Below are 20,633 nucleotides of genomic sequence, written 5' to 3'. Positions count from 1 at the left end.
TGTGAAGATATCCCTTCTAAAATGAGATCAAAACTATATAATGTACAGCAGCTCTTGTCCCAGTGAAGCCCTGTATTGTTGTATCAAAACTTTATTATCTTGATACTCCATTCCCTTTGTAATGGTCCAAAATTCGATAATCCTTCCTAATTTGTTGTTGTGCCTGTGTGCTAACCTTCTCTGTTTCATCTCCAAGCACTCACAGATGCCTTGTTTAAGCGTATGCTGTCAATTATTTTCATTTAACAATATTCTGTTATTCTGTTTCTTTATACTGTACTTCCTATGTATTCACATTTATTTCCTGGCCATTCCCTTTTCACTCTTCTATATTCTAGGAGAAGATACAGGAACTTGAATGTCTAAGCATTCAGATTTAAGAACAGCCTTTTTCCACTATTAGAACCAATCACCTCTTTCACACACCCTCCGCCGCCCCCCCCCCCCCAGTGATGTTCTTAACTCTACCTCTCTTGGTTATTCTATTGTCACCTTAGTATTTATTTTTCCCCCAACTTCAGATCCTTGCACCATTCTGCTGTTTTGCTCTCATCATTTATTATAGCTATACAGTATATACTACCTATTCTAAGCTTCATGTGGACCAGGAATGTCATTACCCTCTGATGTAAATGACAATAATCTGATCTAATCAAAGTGAGTAACCTTACGTTGTTCCTCGCAATATTCTCTCTGCTAGATTTTTGCCATTCAGCTTGTTAGGTTTCTCTGCAGACTTTTTGGGTGCTTCTCACAACTTCTTTTCCCACCTACCCTGTTATCATCAGCAAATCTGGCTGCAGGTCATTTGTTCTTTTCATCCAATTTGCTAATATAGATTGTAAATACTTAATGTCCCAGTTATAATCGCTGTGGCTGGACTGCAAGAGGCCAGGTTCTGAGAAGAGCTTGGATTATGAATCTTAGAAAATCTAATGATAAAGAGGTTGTTTCGAAAAATTATATCTGAGCATTGTGTTGACCTCATTTATTTCTTAGATTTATGCAACAGTTTTGCAGAAAGATTGGGAATTATTTATGTTTCAGTTTCTATGTTGGAATTAGTGTTGATATAAAATGTGCAAACACCATAGCTAAGTCGAGCTATCCCATGAAACAACACATTTGTCATGAGAAAGCACTCTGCTTACCAGTGGCACACTGTGACTGCATCACCGCACCAGCCAAATGCTTGCAAACTGAAAAACTGGGCAGAATTTAATAGAATGCATTAGCAAGCAAGCTTTTCTTTGGCAAAGAAACATAATGTGATCTCAGATGTCCCATACCACATTATTGTCTCCAATATGTTCTCCTTTTATTTTGGAAACAGAGCAATCACTTTGTCACCCCAAAGTGTGGAATGTGATCATGACTGAGCAATCTCTTATAGCTGTATGGTTGGGTAAGGGGATAAAATTTAGCGGGGGCATAGTCGAACTTTTCTGCTGTGCTCTATAGTAATGCCATGGAACTTCTTCCATCCAGTGTCTGAGAGGGCACATGATTCTCATGCTTTATCAACTATTCTTTCTACATTGCTTTTCTTCTTAGGCTGTCCATTTCGGCACTGTGATCCTGAAATACTGAAGTCAAAGCTGCAGTCCTATAAGGTTCCACTTGCAGGAATAACTCAGGTGAGTGATCCCACTTCATAACCAATAACCTGGGGGTGCTGTGTATGCCTAACTTATTGCTGATTTTTATTGATATATTTTTTGGATGTAGCACAAAACTGCTGTGAAGTTGTGAAGCCAAATCTTGCGACTAGACTGAAGCTCTGTTGTTTTAGCTTGTCTCATCGCTTAACATTCCATTCTCAATTGTAGCCATATGCTAGTGATGGCCAGCAGTTACATGGATGGGCAAGCCCTCATTAGAATATGGCCACATACAGTTTCCCTAACACCATGTTGTCTTTGACAGTTATTAGGCAAAGAAGTGAAGATTAGGGAAAATACTTCTCCCTCCTGAGTTGAAGTGAAAGGCGCCCTCTGTTTCATTCTCATTTGAATAGTTCAGATTGTCCCACAATGGTTAATTTGTTCAGATACACAATAAATGGACCTGATGGAGAATCTCAGCCCGAAACATTTTAACTGTTTATTCCCCTCCATAGATTCTGCCTGACCCACTGAGTTCCTCCTGCATTTTGTGTGTTGTTCTACATGTCCAGCATCTGCAGAACCTCTTGTGTTTACAATAAATGGTTGAGCTCTAGGGAGTGTTCTACAAATGTAGAACAGAGGCCTGGAGCCAAATGTACTTACTTCCTTGAAAATGGAGACATGGGTAGACAAGGGAATGAAGAAGGCATTTGGAACACTTTCCATCATCAGACAGAATATTGAGTATAGGAGTTGGGACGTCATGTTTCAGCTAAAAGTAGGGATCATACTATGCGTAAATTTAAAATGAGAAAGATTTGAAAGGGACACACATCAAAGTTGCTGGTGAACACAGCAGGCCAGGCAGCATCTCTAGGAAGAGGTACAATCGACGTTTCAGGCCGAGACCCTTCGTCAGGACTAACAAAGGGTCGAAGGGTCTCAGCCTGAAACGTCGACTGTACCTCTTCCTGCTGCCTGGCCTGCTGCGTTCACTAGCAACTTTGATGTGTATTGCTTGAATTTCCAGCATCTGCAGAATTCCTGTTGTTTAAGATTTGAAAGGGACCTGAGGGGCAACTTTTTCCACAGAGAATGATGAATGTATAGAATAAATTGTCAGCGGAAGTGTTAGAGACAGGTACAATTATGATATTTAAAAAGTTACATGGAAGGGAAAGCTTTAGATCTGGGGACAAACACAGGCACTAACTCACTTAGACAATTTAGTCAGCCTAGATGAGTTGAACTGAAGTGCTTGTTTTTGTGCTGTATTGCTCTGTAGCTCAATAATGCTGTCCTATTGTAGTGAAACACTATCGCTTGAGTGCAATTAGTTTAAGGGATGAGCTTAAGATGATAAAAGGAAGTGATAAGGTGGAAAGAGCTAAGTTCTTTCATGGAGGAATCCAAAACAAGGAGATTAATGAAATTAGAGCTCATCATTTAAGAGATGATGTCAAAAAGCAGTTCTTCACTTAAAGGAGTGAAGAAATATGTTTCTTCCCAAAGTCACTGGAGCTGTGGGTAGGTTGGAAAGATTAAACATAATATGATTTTGTTCAACAATAGCAGTAAAGGTTTTGGAACCAACATAGACAGTTGAAATTAAGACAATCAATATTAATCAAAATGCTATGTGAAGTTGTGTTGGTGCATGGCCAAATGGTTAAGTTGTTGGTCTAGTGATCTGAAGGTCGCTAGTTTGAGCCTCAGCTGAGGCAGCGTGTTGTGTCCTTGAGCAAGGCACTTAACCACACATTACTCTGCGACAACACCGATGCCAAGCTGTATCGGCCCTAGTGTCCTTCCCTTGGACAACATCGGTGGCGTGGAGAGGGGAGACTTGCAGCAAGGGCAACCGCCAGTCTTCCATACAACCTTGCCCAGACCTGCGCCCTGGAAACCTTCCAAGGCTCAAATCCATGGTCTCACAAGACTTAACGGATGCCTATTACGTGAAGTTAACTAAAGGGGCTGAATGCCCTGTTCCTATTTATAGAGTATAGAAAATAATTTGCACAGAAACGAGCCCTTTGGCCCTATGTCAAACTATAAATCTGCTTGGTTCCATCGACCTGCACCAGGACCATAGCCCTCCATACCCCTCCCATCCATGCAACTATCCAAATTTTCCTTAAATGTTGTAATCAAACTCAAATCCACCACTTCCGCTGGCATCTCATTCCACATTTTCACTGCCCTCTGAGTGAAGAGGTTTCCCATCATGTTCCCCTTAAACATTTCACCTTTCACCCTTACATCATAACCTCTTGTTCTAGTCTTATCCAACCTTAATGGGAAAAGCTTGCTTACATTTACCCTATCTATACCCCTCATAATTTTGTGTACCTCTATCAAATTCCCCCTCATTCTCCTACACTCTAGGAAATGAAGTCCTAACCTATTCAACGTTTCCTTATAACTTAGGGTGTCAGGTCCTTGCAACACCCTGATAAAATTTCTCTACCCTCTTTCAATTTTATTGACATCTTTCCTGTAGATGGGTGACCAAAACTGAACACAATACTCCATATTAAGCCTCACCCAATGTCTGATACAACTTCAATATAACATCCATTTCTCCAGTACTTAATACTTTGATTTATGAAGGCCAATGTTACAAAAGTTTTCTTTATGACCCTATCTACCTGTGTCGCCACTTTCAATGAATTGTGGACCTATATTTCCATATCCCTTTGGAGGTGAGGAATCCTGCGGCAAGTAACTCAGCACCTAACTCCCAAAGTCTGTCCAACATCTACAAGGCTCAAGTCAAGAATGTGATGGAATACTCTCCACTTGCCTGAATGAGTAGAGCTTCACTAACACTCAAGATGCTAGTCATGGTACAAGTGATTGCAGCCTGCTTGATAGGCAGTCCATTCACAACATTTCACTCACTCCACCACCAATGTTCAATAGCAGCAGTTGTGTCATCTTCAGGAGCACTACATCAGCTGATCCAGACTCCTTAGACAGCACCTTCCAAACCTCAGACCTCTATCAGCTGGAAGGTCAAGGGTATCAAAAGCTTGGGGAAGACCCGCCACTCTAACTCACCATTCAGACCTGGAAATACACTCAGTGGCCACTTTATTAAGTTACCCCTATACATCTTTCTAAGTAGCCGATCATATGGTAGCAGCTCAATGCATAAAGGCATGCAGACATGGTCTGCTGTTCAGACCAAACATCAGAATCTGCTGATCTGTAATGTTCACGCTGAACAGTCTCTAGAGTTCACAGCAAATGGTGCAAAAAGCAAAATGTATCCAGTGAGTGGCAGCTCTATGGGCAAAAACGCCTTGTTGATGAGAGAGGTCAGAGGAGAATGGCCAGACTGGTTTAAGTAACAGGAAGACAACAATAACTCAAATAACCACTCGTTACAAGAATGGTGTGCAGGAGAGGACCTCTGAACTCACAACACGTTGAACCTTGAAGAGGATGGGCTACGGCAGCAGCAGACCATGAATGTACAAAAATGCAATCAGTGGCCACTTTATTGGGTACCTCCTGTACCTAGTAAAGTGGCCACTGAGTGTATATTGCTGTTCCTTCACCATGCCTGGGACAGAATTGTGGAAATCCCATCGAATTCCTATTCAGAATTGTGGGTATACCCACACCTCAAGCCTGCTGAGATTCGAGTAGTTTAGCAATTGCCAAGTTAAGTGCTGGCTCAGCCTGCAAAGTCCATGTCCTTTCAATCATAATAATAAAAAAAATCCTGTTCCTATCATCATTACTGGAAAGGATTCAATTAAAATAATAAATTCAAACTTGCATGAAGTACAAAGGGTTCATTTGACGTTGCCATGGCTGTCCTGTAGTGGCAAATTCTGCCATTAATTATCCTAAGAAGAGTCTCGCCTAGTCTTTTCTTTTTTTGCACAAATACTGAGAATCTTGTAAGAGACAGCTTAAAACTATGGTGAACGGACAGATGTTTCTTATACATCCTGCTGCTTAGTGACCCTGAAAAGCAGTAACAGGCTCCATTCTTCAAAAATAATTAGCAGCAAACCAACAGATCCCCAGGTGTGTGTAGGAGAATGGAGAGAATAAATGCATTTCATCATGAATTCCTCTGGGACTTTCATTCTCCCTTAAGAAGCATAAAATACGTTGCGGTAGCCTTATCTTAGATGAAAAAAGACAAGGGGTTTTTCATCAGTATAGTTTTATTACATCTGCCTCTGCAGTTGGAATACATTTTCATTGTTGATCATCATCTCCTGCATTTATCAAAGTAGTCCTCGTCTGGTCAGGTCATCGTGGATTGCCAATTACAATTAATCAGTTTTAATGTACAGATTATTTCAAGTTGCTGAACAATTGAAAATATTATTTTAGTTTTTTCCTTTATTGTCTGAAAAATCAAAATTTGCATTTGTGTAATGGATTAACAATAGCATGGATTGGTGGGACAGAGCGACCTGTTTCTGTAAACACGAGCACACAAAGATAGGAGCAGGAGTAGGTCGCCTGCCTCCTGAAGCCAGCCCTGCTATTCAGTACGATCTTGCCTAATCTACTCCAGGCTTTAACTCCTCCTCTGCCAAATCATCAGTCCCCAATTCCCATGTATTTCAAAATGTATTTGCTTCCAAAGTACTTCTAATGATCTCGCCTCCACAATATTTTGTGAAGAGTAATTTCTGTTTTAACTGATTGGCCCCTTATCTTGGAACTAAATCTTAACTGTTACCTTGTCAAGCCTTAGGATTTTATATGTTTCATTGAGATCACCCCACATTCTTCTAAAGAACAAAGAATACAGACTTTTGTTTAGCTCTTTTGATAAAACAGTCCTCTTATCCCAGGCACATGAGATTCTGCAGATTATGGAAATCCAGAACACACAAAATGCTGGAGGAGCTCAGGTCATCTTTGACCTACATAAGCTGTGATTTGAGCTTCCTTATGGGTTTGTGGATGGTATTAATCTGGTATTTCTTCAAGATCCTGGCAATCCTTCCAGAAACTGTGGAAATATAGGGAAGACAGGTGGTAGCGATGTGCTCCTCTTTGTTGTTGGGTTTCCAGGTTTTTCTGTTGGCCTTTTTAAGGGCCCGATTGATTTCCTTCAACTTGTAGCCATTCTGTAGGAACGCCTCATTTCCTCAGGATAGCTGCTGTTTACAGGATTTCCTGTAATGCAAAGCAGCGTATCGGCCAGACTGGGCACATGGTGGAAACACATCAAGGAGCATGGGTGGTGTATCTGTTTGAGTTACCCGGAGAAATTCACAGTAGCAGAATATTGCATTTGCAATGGCCATAGGATTGACTTTGACGGCACAAAACTACTGTGCCATGCCAATGGCTTTTGGGACCATCTGATAAAGGAAGCCATTGAAATAAAACTAGAGAATTTTAACAATGTTCAAGATCCTTCCCTAAGAACTGGAATTCGATTGTAAATGGGGTGGGACAGCAGAAACCTGATTGGATGAAGACTAATCAATCATGAGGGATAGATGACAGGGGTATGTATACCTCTGGACTAGACATGGCTAGGCATCATCCCTGATGAAGATGGCAGAGCTTGTCATTAAAATGTTGGTTAAAATTGATACCTGTACCCAGATGGAAGCCCAAGAAGAGTTTATTCGTCATACAGGCCTGGAAAGCACTAGGTCCTTTTTCATATGCTTGTTTATAAATTTTTATATAATCATCTGTATGTGTGTAATTGTTCAATTAATTTTCAGTATATCTGATTCTGCATTGCTCTAGAAGTTTCTCATGAGGAATTCTGCAGATGCTGGAAATTCAAGCAACACACATCAAATTTGCTGGTGAACGCAGCAGGCCAGGCAGCATCTCTAGGAAGAGATACTGTCGACGTTTGGGGTTTCAGTTAGTCCTGACGAAGGGTCTCGGCCTGAAACGTCGACTGTACCCCTTCCTAGAGATGCTGCCTGGCCTGCTGCGTTCACCAGCAAATTTGATGTGTGTTTCTGGGAGTTTCTCTGCTGCTTTTGTCACACCACTGAATCTGAATATTTCCCAGATTATTCCTTACCACTGGAATGTTTTGTTATCTCTAGACTGAGCTAATTTTTAATAGAGGACCTCTACGACTTTGTTGTTTTTCTTTCTTTGATTGTTCTTCATTGCTGTAACATCTACTAATTGGTTGTTACCGCTGAGATTTATGCCTCATTCTTGATTTCTGAAGAGCCTCTGGATCACAGTATCACGCAGATTCAATGCCAAGAAGCTAAGAGCTTAAAGAAGACTAGAACTGCAGAGAACTTTATGAAGGGAATTCCGGAGACACGACATGGCTACGTCTGACAGTGTGATTTAAAAAAAAAAGGAATATGGAGATACCCAGGAATGGCTTCAGTGCTTGGAAGAATACAGAGGTAGCCAAGGGAGAGACATTAGAGGAGAGGACAGCTGGGGTGCCATCACAAGAATGAACACTTTAGAACACAGCCCTTGCTTAATTGAGGGAGGTTGTATGTCAGTGACCCTGGGGGGATGATTGAATAGCAAGTTAGACTGTTGTGATAGAGCTTTGAGTTCCGAGACCAGCCAGTTTATTGAAATAGTTCAGTGTAGATCAGTGACACACGTCATCTGTCCCAAGGACATGTCCAGGCTACAGAATGTTCCTATCCGGTATGACAGAGTGAAGGGTGAGCCACCTCTCCTTCCTTATCTCCTTTGTAATGTTACCTGGACCACATTCCTGAAACTGACTTCTGATCATCAAGAGGCTGCACAGTGTGACACTTCCCACCATAAATGATCAACCCCGGCCTGCAAACAGCTTCGAAAGCTTATAAAAGTGACTGATGTTCATAAACTTGACGATGATTAAACATTTAATGATATGAAAATCTTAATATAATAATGTGTACAATTAATACATCATAATCTAATAATATTATACACATTATAATTACTTATTGCTCAGGGTCTGTACAAAATGAGCTGAAAACTATCTGAATTGGTCATCTGCATTGCAGTGGATGGATGGAGTCACATCACAAGTTCTGTGGGCAGATTTCCCAGCAGAACTGGAGTTGTGCTTCCCTGCTGGCTTCCAGAACTGCAGCCAGAATGAAAGCGGAGCGGATCTCTTGGCGAGATCACAATTTCCACATTCGGAATCAGGTTCACTGACGTGTCATGAAGTTCGTTGTTTTATGACAGCATTTTGGTGTTTCACTTGAAAGGGGCCTCTGAAGTGATTCTGATTATTACTGTGGTCTTCTTAGCAAGCAAGTTACCCACTATCAATCTGTTGGTAACTGATGTGTGTGACTGTTCCAGCAACAAGTGATCTGAGCTCTGGAGTCAGGTAGTGCTAGGGTGGAAGAAGGAAATGGAATCTAAATGATAACATGAATCAAATCACATCTCTAAATAAAATCTCTTTTTTTAAAAAAAAGTGTATGTACACTCAGTGGCCACTTTAGGAAGTACACATGTGCATTTACTCTTTAATGCAAATATTTAATCAGCCAATCATCTCATCAACTTAATGCATAAAAGCATGCAGATATAGCCAGGAGGTCCAGTTATTCAGACCAAACATTAGAATGGAGAAGAAATGTGATTGACTGACCGTGGAATGATCGTTGGTGGCTAGAGAGGGTGGTTTCAGTATCTTAGAAACTGCTAATCTCCTAGGATTTTCACATACAACAATCTCTAGAGTTTACAGAGAATGGTTGAAAAAAACAAAAAAACATCCGGTGAGCAGCAGTCCTGTGGGCGAAAACACCTTGTTACTGAGAGAGGTCAGAGGAAAATGGTCAGACTGCTTGAAGCTGACAGAAGGTGTTCAGTAGTGGTGTGCAGAAAAGCGTCTCTGAATGCACAACATGTTGAACTTTGAAGTGGATGGACCATAGCAGCAGAAGACCACAAACGTACACTCAGTGGCCACTTTAAAAACGGCCACTGAGTGTGTGTGTGTGTATATATATACAGATTAATAATTCCTAAAATTACCTAAAACATTGGTTCAGACCTTGGAGGAATGGCACATCTCACATTATGCCCCCTTAATTAGACTTCATCTCAAGCCTTCTGTGGAGTCAGGAATAGAGCAAGCTTTTGATCTTATTGTGCTCTTTGATGAGTTCCTGGCTGATCCTATTTAATTTTATATTTCCAACTTTGTCCCATTGATTTAGTTTGTAAAAAAATATCTAATTGCATATATAGAATTAACAGATGACCCAACATCACTTGTTATTCGAGGGCGAAAGTTCTCATCAAACCCTAACTCTCACCAGCTATTTCTCTTGGTTTTTAACTTGATTTATTTCTATTAAATCCATTGGTGGTTTCATATTAAATTTTATCATTTTCATGTAGTGTATTTGTCCTAACTTCTGTACTGAAGTTAATAGGAACTTAATGTGCAAATGCAGCAACGTGAAGCACAGAAGGGAGATTGAGGACGAGCTGTTGTTTTGTGAGGTTAACTGCAGAGTCCTACAAGTTCATGAATGATGTATCTTAAAATAAAGTCTTCATATCAGCAGCAAAATCTAGGGCAATACTTAAAGATGTGTAAAGTCTGATGAATTCCTACATTCATCAAAATAAGAGTCAACTTTAGTGCATCTAAATCGATTGTCTCAATCTGACTAGACATGGTGAACCCCCATTTCAGATAGTTACTGCATTTTGGATCAAGCTTTGTTGCTGCTCTTTGTTGTGGCTTTCATGTATATAAAAAAAGCCTACTACCCAAATAAACTGTATGCACTAATATCAGAAAGTTTATGTGAGTCTTGTAAATGGTCAGCTGGAAGCGCTGGTGGCTTCTTCCCTAAAAATTCACATTGAAGATGGCAGTTATTATTATTGGATTCTATTTCCAACAGAATAATTATCATTTAAGTCAGGTGTACTCTGCCAGCACAATCAAATTTGGCTCCCAGTAGTGGGCTGCTGACGATGTTGCAGAATAAATTGAGACAGCTCCCAAGTAATCTGGAGATGCAAACGTTTTAAGGTCCAATGGGGTTTTGAATTATAACTGTATCCCTTACAAATCTGGAATTGTCCAAACCACTTTTCTTCTTACCACTTTAATTTTCTCCTCCAGTTTTCCCCTCTACACCATTAAAAGTGCAAAGTCTCATTCCTACACACAATGTTGGAGCCTTCTAAGTATTACATTTTCAAGTTTTTACATTGTCTTATAAATTGTCAGCTTGTGGCCCATAAATGATCACCAACTGGGTTCCTCCTAGTGTTACTCAGAGAAGGAGCAATGAGTTGACCAATTAAAACTTGTATTTACATGGCACCTTTCATGCTCGGATTCACTTTTTTGAAATCTATTAATTATATAGTAACAAACTGGCATCTAATTTATGAACAGCAGGATTCCACACAGCATGGTAATGACTAAATAAGCTGTTTTAACAATGCAACTTTAAGTACCTTGGGGCAGAACATCACAGAAAATATATTTGTTGTATGTACCTTCTGATTGTGATTATCCACTCTGTAATGTTCATCTGACTTAGCTGTGGTGGCCCTGATTTATTTATCTGATCTGATCAACCATTTTAGTTAGCAACACCACCCCCCAAGCCAGCTCTTTCTAATTACTTAAGTCTTATTACTGTAAACACATTAAACCACTTTTTATAATGCTGCTTACATCATTGTAAATACATGCTGGCATTTATGTATTTGTGCCCATTTTATTCCATATCTGTGCTAAAAACTTCATTGTTTTTTTCATTACATGTTGCAGCACAACATCACAGCAAATTTCTAATACATGTACATGTTATATAGTGAATAAAATTGATTCTTGGTCCTTGAAGCCTTTATACTTTATCCACAATACAGTGTCCTCAGTACTGCTGTGGGAGCATCAGGTGAGAATGTGCTGAAGACACTGGAGTAGGATTTGACTCTTAACATAGCAGAGAAATGATTGTCCATTCTTTCCCATTTCCTCTCTGTGGATGTACATGACCTCATTATTGTGGTGGTAAATGGGAATATTGCAAGACATTTCGCATTCACGTACTGCCTTCCATGAAATAGCACTTTATTGGGAATTTCTGGATAACTGTGCTAGCTTTACAATCGCAAATTGTTGGTGCAAACAAAATCATACTTCAAAGTTCAAAGTAAATATATTAGCAAAGTACGTTTCTGTTACCATATCCTACTCTAAGTTTCTTGATTCTTAATGGCGATGGAGCAGAATGCTTTGCAAAGGCCAGATCAGTAAGGATAGGAAGGAAAATTGAAAGGAATAAAAAAAAGATTGATGTTACTGAATGCATGCGCCTTGCTCTCCTCGTGGACAACAGTACTTGTGGATGAGGTCAGTTTTTTTTGTTCTAAGTTCAAACGTGGTCTGTGTTGCATCAAACTTTACAACTCCTCCCTTGGAGGGTCAGACACCCTGGGCCAATAGGCTGGTCCTGGACTTATTTCCTAGCATAATTTACATATTACGATTTAACTATTTGTGGTTTTATTACTGTTTAATTATTTATAGTGCAACTGTAACGAAAACCAATTTCCCCCGGGATCAATAAAGTATGACTATGAAATTTATTATCCAAGTGTATATCACTATATGTCATTTTCTCGCAGGCACTCACAACAGAACAAAGAATACAGTAAAAATCACTGGAAAAACTACAAAGATTGATAAACAACCCGTGCAAAAGAAGACAAACTGCAAATACAAAAAAAATAGATAAATAGTACTGAGGGTATGAGTAGTAGAGTCCTTGAAAGTGGGTCCATAGGTGATGGAATCAGTTCAGTAGTCACTTGTAGTCAGTCAAAATGGGGAGTTACATATGCTGCTTGATAATTTATGTTTCACGTTTGACCCCTTGCATAGGCAAACATACTAGACGAACAGAAGCTCCTTTGTTTCTTCTGTAAGGATCTCTTTATTTTCCTTGTTCTTACAACACTGCCCTACAGCATATAATGAATAGTGTTTGAAATGACTGTTGACATTTATGTCTCCCGTGTTTGTAGTCCAGAGGCTTTACGGGAATGCAATGCTCATGTCTTAATTTAGTGGCACAACTGCAGACCAAAAAGAGTCTTCAGGGCATTAGCATCACACAGAACAAGGGTGAGGTGTGAAATTTGTGTTATTTTAGCTTCACTTTATTAAGCATAAAACAATAGCTGGTTTTATTCCCCTCGTGGGCATGTGACATTCAGTCCTGTGATGGATTTTATCTGTTCAGCCTCTGAAAGAAAAAACAAACAGGTCAAATACTTAAATAATTTTGTGGCTTTAGGCATCTTTGTTGGAGAATACTTGCATTCAAATCTTCCCAGTTCATGTAAGGGAGCCACATTGAAGGAAATCACAATTTCTGACTGTACATACATGTACACAAAACAATCTTAGTGCTTGGGTAATATTCTCTCACGTTTACCCTTTTTATTGCATGTACATTGTGATGGAGAAGCAACATAAAGATTTTTACTCCCTTGGATGTAAGAAATAAATAAATATAAACACAAATACAGTAACACTGTCAGAGGATAAAAATTGAATTGTTAACTGAACCTTTACATAGCTGCTGTGTAGTTAAGTTTTAACAATGTAATTTGCTTTGATCTGCTAAATGACATTGGCAGAGATACCTATCAATACCTATACATTGATAATCGATGGTAGCTGCCAGGTGTTAGAAATCCTTGCAGTGTTTGTATTTGATACAAATAAGAAACATCAACAAATTTTCCAACATTTCCAAGATTATTTTCTCACTTCACCACTTTGGATTACATTTCATTTTTGGAAAATAAATAGAAATTCTGTTAAATCACATAATAAACTTAAGTTCTCAACAACTGTTTGAGAAAACTGATCAGGATGGCACTTTATTTCAAGTAAATAGACAAAATTTATCATGAATGAGGAAAGAGTGAATAACAAGATGTTGATAATAGCTGCTCAGACTGGGACCGTTCGTTCATTGTTCAGCATCCATGTGAGTCACTATATTCAAATCACTGGAATAACGGAAATCTCATACTGTTGTTATTCTACTTATCAGCCATCTCCACAAGATTAAACCTGCTAGTTGTTATGGGCTGAATGGCCTAATTCTGTTCCTATGTCTTATGGTTGGATTTCAGTTAAAAGGTAGAATGTGTTTGAATGATCTTGTCGGGAATACGTGTGTGTTTTTTTTATTACTGCTTGTGATTGCCACATTTACAAAGCCATTATGCAATACTTAAATGCTTATTATTGCTATGCATTACTCCGGGAACTGGATGAGCCAAGTTTTCTCAATGTCTCTCTTTTTCTCCTCTACAGATTATGGATTTAGTCAAGGGAATGCATTACCAGCTGGCCTGTCAGAAATACTTTGAGCTAACCCACAATGTAAGGACATGTTTAATTTCAACTGCAGAGTAATGAGAATGACTTTGTCAGCTTTGGGAAGTGACTGCAACTGGTGCATGAAAGTTAGAGTCTCAGAAGACGACTCGCATCTGTCATTAGCTGCCATCATTTGTTAATTTTTTATGGTTTTATTACTGAGGCACAATACATTGCATTTGTATTTTGCAGCAGTCTTTTATAGTTTGCAGTAGCCTACATTTCTTGAGTGCGAGAAGGGAAAAATATGAATATGTAAAACCTGATTCATTAAATAGGCCAGTGTTTCCTTTCAGTGAGTTAAAACCAGTTATTGCACTGTATATTGTCAGCTGAGATCACATTTTATCTTAATAGATAATTAAATCACATGAGTCTTTTTGTTGGACCATTTATCAAAATGACAAGTGTTTTATCAAGGCATTTTATGGAATATTATCTCCTATTTCATCTTGAGCTGAACGTTAAAAACACGAATGTAACAATCCAAGATACTGTCAGAGAAAAAAGTTACGACAAAGAATCATACATGAATCAAAACTTGCAGACAGTCAAGATGCTTGTTTAATATTTGACATAATGCTTTGCCACGCAAGGATTCCAAATATTCACTTGTGAATTATTTGTCAAATTTATTATTGTAATTTTTCGTCTTCAGCCATTCAGAAGACTACTTTACAGTAAGGTAAAGAAGAATGTTAAAATGCACCCAAGGAAATAAAAGCACAATATACATTTAAATTACAGCTCCAGTGGAATAAAACATCATGAGCCAATTTGAATGGAATCAAACAAAATTTAGCCACAAACTGTGGAACTCATTTAGAATAGGCAATCAGCACATTTGAAGTTCAAAGTAAATTTATCATCAAAGTATATGTATGTCACGTTTACTAACCTGAGATTCATTGTCTTGTGGGCATTCACAGTAAATAATAAGAAACACATTAAAATCAATGAAAAAAACTACACACAGCAAAGGCGGACAAATAACCCATGTGCAAAAGACATCAAATTGTGAAAATATAAAAAAGAGAAAATAATATTGAGTACATGAGTTGTAGAGTCCTTCAAAGTGAGCCATGGAGTTAGAAGTAGGTTTTATGATATGTCTTTAAAGAAAATAACTTATTCAAAATGCTAGATAATTTTGTTTGTAAAACTGCTACACACCAAATAATTTTGTTCACTCTTTTATTCCAGAAATTTCTCCCTCCTCTTCATTCAGTATATTTAACCAATATTCTTTATGATGTGTAGTGATAGGTGGAAACAAATCACATTTGTATACGAGGGAAAGAATCCAGAATGCCAAAAAGGCTGTGCTTTGAATAGAGTCATAGAGTGACAGTTTAAATCAGAACTGAACAAGTAGCATACCTAGAGTTTAAGTTTCCCCACCCCTTCGGCCTGAGTCTCATATACTCTATGACTTTATTCAAAGAAGAGTCTTTTTGAGTATTCTGGATTCTTTCACAGGTGAACACAACTAAAATAGACTGAAATCGTTCATTTATTCTTTAATTTGCTGCCTGTGGGATCTTTAACACAAATATTTAATCTCACAACAATGTCCCTCCACTTCACTTCAATAGTAACTTGCTAGTAAAGCATTTCCAAGATTCCTCGAAGATTCTTTGCATTGTTACATAAATGATTTGCTTTATTGGAAATTGCTGTTGTTGTTTTTGACATTTTAAACTGCAAGGTAAATCTACCTTGTTTAAATTCAAAGTCAATTTATTATCTAAGTTTGCATATGTCACCATCTCCACCCTGAGATTAATTTTCTTATGGGCATTCACAGTAGATATATACAGAAACACAGTAGAATTAATTAAAAGCCACACACAAAGACAGGCAAACAACCAATGTACAAAATAAGACAAACTGTGCAAATACAAAAAAAAACTAATACTAACGATAAGTAAATTAGTAATAAATAATATTGAAAACATTTGTTGCAGAGTCCTTGAAAGTAAGTACATAGGTTGTGGAATCAGTTTAGTGTTGAGGTGAATGATGTTATCCACTCTGGTTCAGAAGCCTGATGGTTGAAGGGCAATAACTGTTCCTGAATCTGGTAGTGTGGGACTTCAAGGCTCATGTTTTTTAAGTATACTATTTCAACTGGAAGATTGATCACTATCTTGTAACTATTTGGTGTAGCTGATCTATGAAAAGCAAGTTTGATTGTTCCCTCAGTTGTGACTTGTTGAATGTTAGTAAATTTTAATATTTAAAATTTTAATATACTAGAGCCATAGAACCATAGAGCACTACAGCAAAGAAAACAAGCCATTCGGCCCTTCTAGTCTGTGCTGAAACATTATTCTGCTAGTCCCATTGACTTGCATCCAGTCCATAACCCTCTAGACCTCTCCCATCCATGTACCTATCCAATTTATTCTTAAAACTTAAGAGTGAGCCTGCATTTACAATGTCAGATGGCAGCTCGTTCCACACTCCCACCACTCTCTGAGTGAAGAAGTTCCCGCTAATGTTCCCCCTAAACCTTTCCCCTTTCACCCTAAAGCCATGTCCTCTCGTATTTCTCTCCTAATCTAAGTGGAAAGTGCCTATTTGCATTTACTCTTTCTATACCCCTCATAATTTCGTAAACCTCTATCAAATCTCCCCTCATTCTTCTATGCTCCAAGGAATAAAGTCCTAACCTGTTCAATCTTTCCCTGTAACTCAACTCCTGAAGACCCAGCAACATCCTAGTAAGTCTTCTCTGCACTCTTTCAATCTTACTGATATCTTTCCTATAGTTAGGTGACCAGAACTGTACACAATACTCCAAATTTGGCCTCACCAATGTCTTATACAACCTTCCCATAACATCCCAACTCCTATACTTTGATTTATTAATGCTAGGATGCCAAAAGCCTTCTTTACAACCCTGTCTACCTGTGACGCCACTTTCAGGGAATTATGTATCCGAACTCCCAGATCTCTTTGTTCCTCCGCACTTAGTGCCCTACTATTTACTGTGTATGTCCTACCTTGATTTGTCCTTCCAAAATGCAACACCTCACACTTGTCTGCATTAAATTCCATCTGCCATTTTCTGGCCCATTTTTCCAGTTGGTCCAGATCCCTCTGCAAACTTTAATGGCCTTACTCACTGTCCACAACACCTCCAATCTTAGTGTCATCAGCAAACTTGCTGATCCAATTTACCACATTATTATCTAGATCATTGACATAGACAACAAACAACAATGGTCCCAGCACAGATCCTTGAGGCACACCACTAGTCACAGGCCTCCAGTCTGATAAGCAATAGTCCACTACCACTCTGTCTTCTCCCACACAGCCAATTTCGAATCCAGTTTACAACCTCTCCATGGATACCAAGTGTCTGAACCTTCTGAACTAACCTCCCATGTGGGACCTTGTCAAAGGCCTTACTAAAGTCCATGTAGACAACATCCACAGCCTTTCCTTCGTCTACTTTCTTAGTAACCTCCTTCGAAAAACTACAAAATTCGTTAAACACGACCTACCACGCACAAAGCCATGACTATCCTTAATCAGCCTTAATTATACTGAGTAGAAGACTAAAGAAATTTTAGCTTGTTAAAGCCATTTTCCATAATTTCATAAAATTATATTGCAAGCCTAATTATATTGCATTCAACATAATCAGAACCAGTAAATCTCCTTTTGTAATTTTGACAGAGGCTCCAATAGAGGAGCAGACTTGATGGGCTGAATAACCTATTTCTGCTTCTATGTCTTATGATCTAATAGGTTTGTTTTCTTCATTGGTCTTTAAAATAACATTTTAAAATTGAGTTTTCTTCTTCCTTTACTAGAAATATTAAACTTTCAGCATAGAAGTTGTTTATAATCTTTATACAACCAGCTTCCTTTGAGGCTTGTACTGTACTTCAATTTGTTTTAAACTGTTACATACAATCTAACTTATTTTTGTTTCTATCCACTTTGTAGATTGATGAAGTGGGGTTTTCTCTGAGTCATCCAAATCAGTATTTCATTGAGAGTCAGAAGCTTCTGAGCAGCAGCCGAGATGTAAAGAAAGAGTCCAGCCAGCCAGAAAGCACCCAGCGTAGCCAGGGCAGCCACTCTCAAAGAGAGGTGAGCTCCAGGGTCTCCAAAACCACAAGCAAGACCGAGTCGACTGATATAGAGGGTATAAATATCGAAGAACTTCTCAGTGAAGAGTACATGGAATAATTGTTTATGAGACGGTTACCTAAGGAAATACACCGTTTTCGAACATTTTCTAAAGTGAATAGTTCACATGCTTTTCCAATTTTATTTTCTTACATAAATGAGCAAGTAAACTTAAAATAAAATGAATTCTGTCCAGAATAACTAAAAAGTAATAACTTTGTTGAAGTCCAGCAAAAAGAAATCGACATGCTGGCCTTTCATTGTTACTTGTATCAGGTTCCTGGAAAGAAATAATTAATGATTGATTTTGTCAATGGAGCATCATGAAAGTCAGGCTAAAAAGATTTCATCTGAACTTATTCAAAATGTAATGTAAGGAATGTGTTATTATGTTGGTAACACCTTATTAAGGCTGTGTCACATCAGAGCCAAAACCTTCACGAGGCAATGGCTTTTCAGTATTCGTTAAAAGGAGTCAGTTTTATTTCCCAGTAGCTATGTGAGCACTTTGATGTTGTACACCTGGGATCTTTTCTCTTTAACAAATCTACATTTTTGCATTCTTAATTGTAAAACAGGACTTGCAAATCCATTATCATTAGCAATTCTACAGTTCATTGCATTGTAATGTGAAATGCTGTTTCTCATTGGCCATTAAATGTCAAGTATATTGAACGTGCTACTGTCGTACTTAGAGATTTATAATAGAGAGGGACATCGAGGTCTATTTGTTGTTCAGATTTCATAATGTGGAATAAGCAACGCAAAATAAGTTATTACAGTGCTGGATTTTCATTAAGGCTTAACTGATACTCCCCACCAGCTTTGAAGTACATCACATGTACATCTCCCATTTCATCTTGAGAAGAACGTTAAAATATTATTTCACACTTTGGCTTCTTAGTACATTTGACTGAGGCCTGTGTGCAACACGAGCTTGCAGTTTCATTTTGCCCGCCATTATGACAAAGCATTGGTGGTATTCTGTATAGGAGAGATTATCACAATTGTGCCTGTTCAAAATTCAGATTGTTTACTGTCATTTCCAGTACACAAGTGTAAAGGAGAACAAACTAACTGTTACTCCAGATCTGATGAGCACAAAAAAACACAATATGATGAAGAAAGAACATATTAATTTAAAAAGAAACACAATAAATATAAATATTTAAGTTAGCTTTTTATCACAGATTGATTGTATGTCCATAAAATGACATAAGGGACATGAGTGTCTGTACATAAGGTGGTTCTGACAGTAAATGATAAAGTAGTGGTAGGTTGGGTTAGTGGGTGGAGGTGTTGATCAGCCTTACTACTTGGTGAACATAACTTTTTGAGTCTGCTGGTCCTAGCGTGGATCTTACATAGCCTCCTACCTGGTGGGAGTGAGACAAGCAGTCCATGAGCAGGGTGGCTGGGATCCTGACCGTTTTCTAGCAGCTTTCTGTATATGCTTGTATCCTTGATGGCTAGTGATGTGTTGACCAGTTTAGACTACCTGTTGTAGAGCCTTCCTGTCTGCCACAGTGCAGTTTCTGTACTATGCAGTGATGCAGCATGTTTGTGGCAAATAGATCTGGGCTGATCTTGTGATCGAGTAAATCTAGTGGAGAGTGTTTTATTTTTTTGAGGACTGCCACCAATGGAATGATCTCTGGAGTTTATTTTGTGATCAAGGTTTTCCAATGAAGGATGTACAGTATTCTCTATGGAATAACTAGACCTTTGTGTGAAAAGTTGCAGTGGGCTTTCAACTTCAGTATGAAGTTAAACACCCACTGTGGCACCTGACAGGTTGACACAATCTCTCATGCACCATTTCCTGAGCTTTCTTCAAGATAAGATCAAAGAATACTAGATGACAAATTATTAAGCATCTCTAATAGGCCCAGAATCTCCTGGCAAATGCCCTTAACGGCTGCAGTTGAGTATTATATACAGTATTTATAGAAAACCTATTAAACTGCTGACAAGACATCAAAATGTGGATCTGAGTTTAATTCTGAGATATATTTGTTCTAGTCCATTTTATTTGGCAGGAAGAAAGCATCAGTAAATGCATGGATTACTGCTGAAAAATCAAATTGTGTGTAACTCTGCATAGCAGCTTTTAACAGACAAGTAGCATGAATATCTCTGTGGTTAATACTGTTTTGTTTAAGCCGAATTGCAATGATCAAAATGCACTTTTCCATAAGCCTCAGAAGCCTATTTGTTATGGTCTTGTGCAGACATTAGGAAACTGAGGTTATGAATTATCACTGAGCTTTAACTTCTTTAAGAAATTATGGAGAACAACTGTCTGGTGCCAGTACGATTTCTTTCTGCTTGGATTGAACTAGTTCCTGGTCTTGTAGAACTTAATTATCCTTTTACAAAATGATCATTATTAGTTTGACTTCTTCAATCTCCTTGTATATGTCTACTACATTTTTTGTATTGTAAATTGATGTTTTTTCTGAGTTTCCTCATTTTTGTCATTCTATGCTAAAAGATATAGA

The 20,633-nt window shown here is 38.4% G+C and overlaps 1 protein-coding gene across 3 annotated transcripts in view; it reads left to right on the top strand.

Annotated features, from left to right (window-relative positions):
* Nucleotides 1–18,805, top strand: part of prim2 (DNA primase subunit 2) — a 306,308-nt gene extending 287,503 nt beyond the window's left edge. For all 3 annotated transcript variants that reach the window (XM_072278120.1, XM_072278111.1, XM_072278103.1), the window contains 3 exons: nt 1,555–1,637; nt 13,921–13,989; nt 17,947–18,805. In XM_072278120.1, coding sequence (XP_072134221.1) covers nt 1,555–1,637; nt 13,921–13,989; nt 17,947–18,192 — 398 coding nt within the window. In that variant the 3' untranslated portion in view covers nt 18,193–18,805. The remainder of the gene's footprint in view (nt 1–1,554; nt 1,638–13,920; nt 13,990–17,946) is intronic.
* The last annotated feature ends 1,828 nt before the right edge of the window (nt 18,806–20,633 follow it).

This window comes from Mobula birostris, chromosome 2, assembly GCF_030028105.1.
Source record: "Mobula birostris isolate sMobBir1 chromosome 2, sMobBir1.hap1, whole genome shotgun sequence".
In the NCBI taxonomy this organism is placed as follows: Eukaryota; Metazoa; Chordata; class Chondrichthyes; order Myliobatiformes; family Myliobatidae; genus Mobula; species Mobula birostris.
This window is presented reverse-complemented; position numbering and strand designations above follow the sequence as displayed.